The sequence below is a fragment of the Petaurus breviceps genome, unplaced genomic scaffold (assembly GCF_028583685.1).
Source record: "Petaurus breviceps papuanus isolate PSGF00001 unplaced genomic scaffold, PetGlider_PUasm1.0 90625, whole genome shotgun sequence".
Classification (NCBI taxonomy): Eukaryota; Metazoa; Chordata; class Mammalia; order Diprotodontia; family Petauridae; genus Petaurus; species Petaurus breviceps.
Genome location: NW_027187289.1, coordinates 41,046 through 45,304, shown reverse-complemented (window position 1 = coordinate 45,304; position 4,259 = coordinate 41,046). Strand labels below are relative to the sequence as shown.

At 37.3% G+C, this 4,259-nt stretch overlaps 1 protein-coding gene across 1 annotated transcript; it reads left to right on the top strand.

The window, feature by feature from the left end:
- Positions 1-377: 377 nt before the first annotated feature.
- Positions 378-1,759, top strand: OXGR1 (oxoglutarate receptor 1). The gene has a single exon (XM_069064133.1). It carries the CDS (start codon positions 399-401, stop codon positions 1,410-1,412), a length of 1,014 nt encoding a protein of 337 aa, XP_068920234.1. The 5' UTR covers positions 378-398; the 3' UTR covers positions 1,413-1,759.
- The last annotated feature ends 2,500 nt before the right edge of the window (positions 1,760-4,259 follow it).

Sequence of the window (4,259 nt, the reverse complement as noted above, 5' to 3'; positions counted from 1 at the left end):
AATGTAGTAGTCGCTTAATAAATGTTTATTGAATGAATGAATACAGGTCCTTTTGAATATTTGAACATAATTTTAAAACTACAGTCGATGGTGACTTAATCATCATTCTTATTGGAGATTTTTTATACTAAAATGCATTTTAGATGTTTTCATTCCTGTCTTTTTTTTTTATAAAGTCGAAAGTTCTTTCACAGAATCTTATTTAAGATTAAGGAGAAATACCTAGCAAAATATATATTGTTTGAACAATTTTGGTTTAAAAGCCGATCATTGTTTTAATTATCATCTTATTAATGTGGGTTTTTATTTTTCCCTTTCCAGGGAATTGCTTTCCAATATATTTTTATTGTTTGAGTAAATAAATATGCTATTTTCCTAGAAGATGAAAGAAGACAACCATGAATAAAGGACCAAGCAATTTAGCTAATACTTCTGATGCACATAATTATCCAGCTGCTTTTGCAAATTGCACAGATGAAAAATTCTTACTGAAGAATCACTATCTCCCTATTATTTATAGCATCATCTTTCTGGTGGGCTTCCCAGGGAATGTTATAGCCATTTCCACTTATATTGTCAAGATGAGGCCCTGGAAAAGCAGTACCATTATTATGGTCAACTTGTCCTGCACAGACTTGTTGTATTTGACCTGTCTTCCTTTCTTGATCCACTACTATGCCAACGATGAGGATTGGATCTTCGGTGACTTCATGTGCAAGTTCATCCGCTTTGGTTTCCATTTCAACTTGTACGGCAGCATCCTCTTCCTCACCTGTTTTAGCATCTTCCGTTATTTTGTCATCATCCACCCCATGAGCTGCTTTTCCATTCATAAAACCAGGTGGGCAGTGGTTGCCTGTACTGCAGTGTGGATCATTGCCTTGGTGGTTGTCATTCCCATGAGCTTCCTGATTACATCGACTCAGAAGACAAATAAATCTGCTTGCCTTGATCTCACTAGCTCTGATGATCTTACTGCCATCAAATGGTATAATGTGATTCTCACAGTTGTCACCTTCTGTTTACCCTTAGTGGTTGTGACTATTTGTTACATGATGATCATCTACAACCTTACTCAAGGACCTCACACTCAGAGCTCTTACAAGCAGAAAGCACGGAGACTGTCTATACTCCTCCTTGTAGTTTTCTATGTATGTTTTTTGCCCTTTCATGTCTTGAGGATTATCCGGATTGAATCCCGTCTCCTTTTAATTAGTTGCTATTTGGAGAATCAGATTCATGCTGCTTACATTGTTTCTAGGCCATTGGCAGCCCTAAACACCTTTAGTAACCTGTTGCTTTATGCTGTTATTGGGGACAATTTTCAGCAAGCTATTTGCTCTCTTGTAAGATGCAAACCAATTTGTGACCCACAGGATAAAGGGAACAGTAATTCTGTGAATAATCCTTGAAACAACTTTGTTGTTGTCATTGGGTTGTTTCAGTTGTGTCTAACTCTTTGTGACCCCATTTGGGGTTTTCTTGGCAAAGACACTTGAAAGTTAGCCATTTCCTTCTTCCACTCATTTTACAAATGAGGAAACTGAGGCAAACAGGGTGAAGTGACTTGGCCAGGGTCACTTAGCTAGCAAGTATCTGAGACCAGATTTAACTCAGATCTTTCTGACGACACCAGGTCTGGTGCTCTATCCATAGAAATTCATCAATCCTAAAAGAAATGGCTTCTTTTGCTTGACTTGTAACTTCTAAGAAGTCTGGCCATATTTCCCTCAATGAAACTCACAGTACATACTGCGTATTCATACAACTACACATCAAAGGCAGATGGCTCTGCCTGGACTTCTTTAGTATTTCACTAGGAATAAATTAGTGAAAAACATTTTATTGAAATCTTATTCTGGATAAGTTAACTAAAACATGAGTTTTCATTGACAAATCCAAGTACCACCATGACACGCCTTATATTTGCATAGTGCTTTACGGTAAAAAAGTACATTCACAATCATACCTCATTGGAATTTTACAATAGTGCACTGAGGGAGGTCTTGCAAATGTGATAATGTTCATTACAAATGAGGAAGCAGACACGTAGATTTACAACTTGTCCAGAGTTGCAGAATTATTTAGTGAAGAAACCAGCCATGGCTTCAACATAAACCTTCTAGGAAGCAGTGTGGTCATGCAGAGTTGTATTGAGGAAATTGTAGGTTCAAACTCCACCTTGGCACTTCAGTAATCAATACACTAATCAATCAATATTTATTAAGCATTTGCTATATGCCAGGAAATGTGTTAAGCACTAATACTTACTAGCTATAAGAGAGCGCATTCGTCACGTACCCTCTCCAAGGGTCAATTTCCTCCTGTGTAAAATGTGGACGGTGAAACTTTTTTTTTTTCCATTTTTCAAATAATTTATTAACTTCTGATTTACATCATCCATTTCTGCCAGATTTTGAGTTACCAATTTTCTCCCTGTTTTTCCCCTACCTACCAACCCAAAATAGCAATCCCAAAGGATAACCCCTCCTCTAATTTGCTCTCTCCCACATTTTCTCCCATACACCTTTCAACTTTTCCAATAGGGCGTGGGAGATCTCTATGCCCCAGTGTCTGTATATCTTATTTCCCAATTACATGTAAAATAGTATTAATAATAGTATAAATATATGTATATATTTAAACATTTGATTTTAAAACTTTGAATTCCAGATTCATTCCCTTCCTCCTTTGTCACCCACCCTTACTGGGAAGATAAGCAGTTCAGTATAGGCTGTACATGTGTAGCTAATGCAAAACAATAACATAGTCAATATATTGTAAAAGACTGACTATATTTACCTCCCTCCTATCCCACCTCCCACTTGTTCTATTCTCTACTTTGATACTATCCCTTTTCAAAAGTGGGTGCTTCCAACTTTCCTCCTTCCCCCAGCCTGCCCTCCTTTCCATCATCCCCCCTCTCCTCCCCTTCACCCCTACTCTCCTGTATGGTGAGATACCCTATTTAGTGTGTATTTCATTCCCTCCCCAAGCCAAATTCAATGAGAATAAGTTTGACCCATTCCCTTTTGCCTTCCTATTCTCCCCCTCCATTGTAACCATTATCCCTTGCCTCTTCTATATGAAATAGTTTACTCCATTCTGTCTCTCCCCATCTCCTCTCATTATATTCCTCTCTTACCTCTTAATTTCACCTTTTAAATATCATCCCTTCCTGTTAAATTGGTCCCATGCCCTCTATCTATGTATATCTGTAAACATATATACACACATTCATATATGTATTCATATGCCCCCCCCCCTCTCTCTCTCTCTATATGTGTGTGTGTGTGTGTGTGTGTGTATTTCTATTCCCTTCAACTATTTTCATACTGACAAAAGTTTCATGTAAGAATATTATTAGTTCAACTCTGATAAGTTCCTTATGATTTCTTTTCCCTGTTTACCTTCTCATGCTTCTGTTGTTTCTTATATCTGAATGTCAAATTTTCTATTCAACTCTGGTTTTTTCATCAAGAGTGCTTAAAAGTCCTCTATTCCACTGAATGACCATGTTTTCCCCTGAAACATGATACTCAGTTTTGCTAGGTAGGTGATTCTTGGTTTTAATCCCAGCTCCTTTGCCCTCCGGAATATCATATTCCAAGCCCTTCAATCCCTCAATGTAGAAGCTGCCAGATCCTGGGTTATCCTGATTGTGTTTCCACAATATTCAAATTGTTTCTTACTGGCTGCTTGTAATATTCTCTCCTTAATCTGGGAATTCCAGAACCTGGCTATAATATTCCTAGGAGTTTTCTTTTGGGGATCTTTTTCAGGAGGTGATTGGTGGATTCTTTCAACCTCTATTTTGCCCTCTGGTTCTAAAACATCAGGGTAGTTTTCTTTGATAACTTCCTGGAGCATGATTTCTAGGTTCTTACTTTGATTATTGCTTTCAGGTAGTCCAATAATTTTTAACTTATCTCTCCTGGATCTATTTTCCAGGTCAGTGGTTTTTCCCATGAGATATTTCACATTGCCTTCTATTCTTTCATTTGTTTGGATCTGTTTAAAAGCATCTTGATTTCTCATAAAGTCATTAGCTTCCATTTGCTCCAATCTAATTCTGAATCAATGTTTCTCCTCATTGAGCTTTTGACATTCTTTTTCCATCTGGCAAATTCAGCTTTTTAAGACAATCTTCTCTTCATTGCCTTTTTGAGCCTCTTTTACCCTTTGAGTTAGTCTATTTTTTAAGGTGTGATTTTCCTAAGTCAGGCTGTTGACTCTCATTTTGTAATTTTCTTGCATTG

Coding starts and splice junctions, on each gene's coding strand:
- OXGR1 (XM_069064133.1), top strand. CDS start 399: ATGAATAAAGGACCAAGCAATTTAGCTAATACTTCTGATGCACATAAT.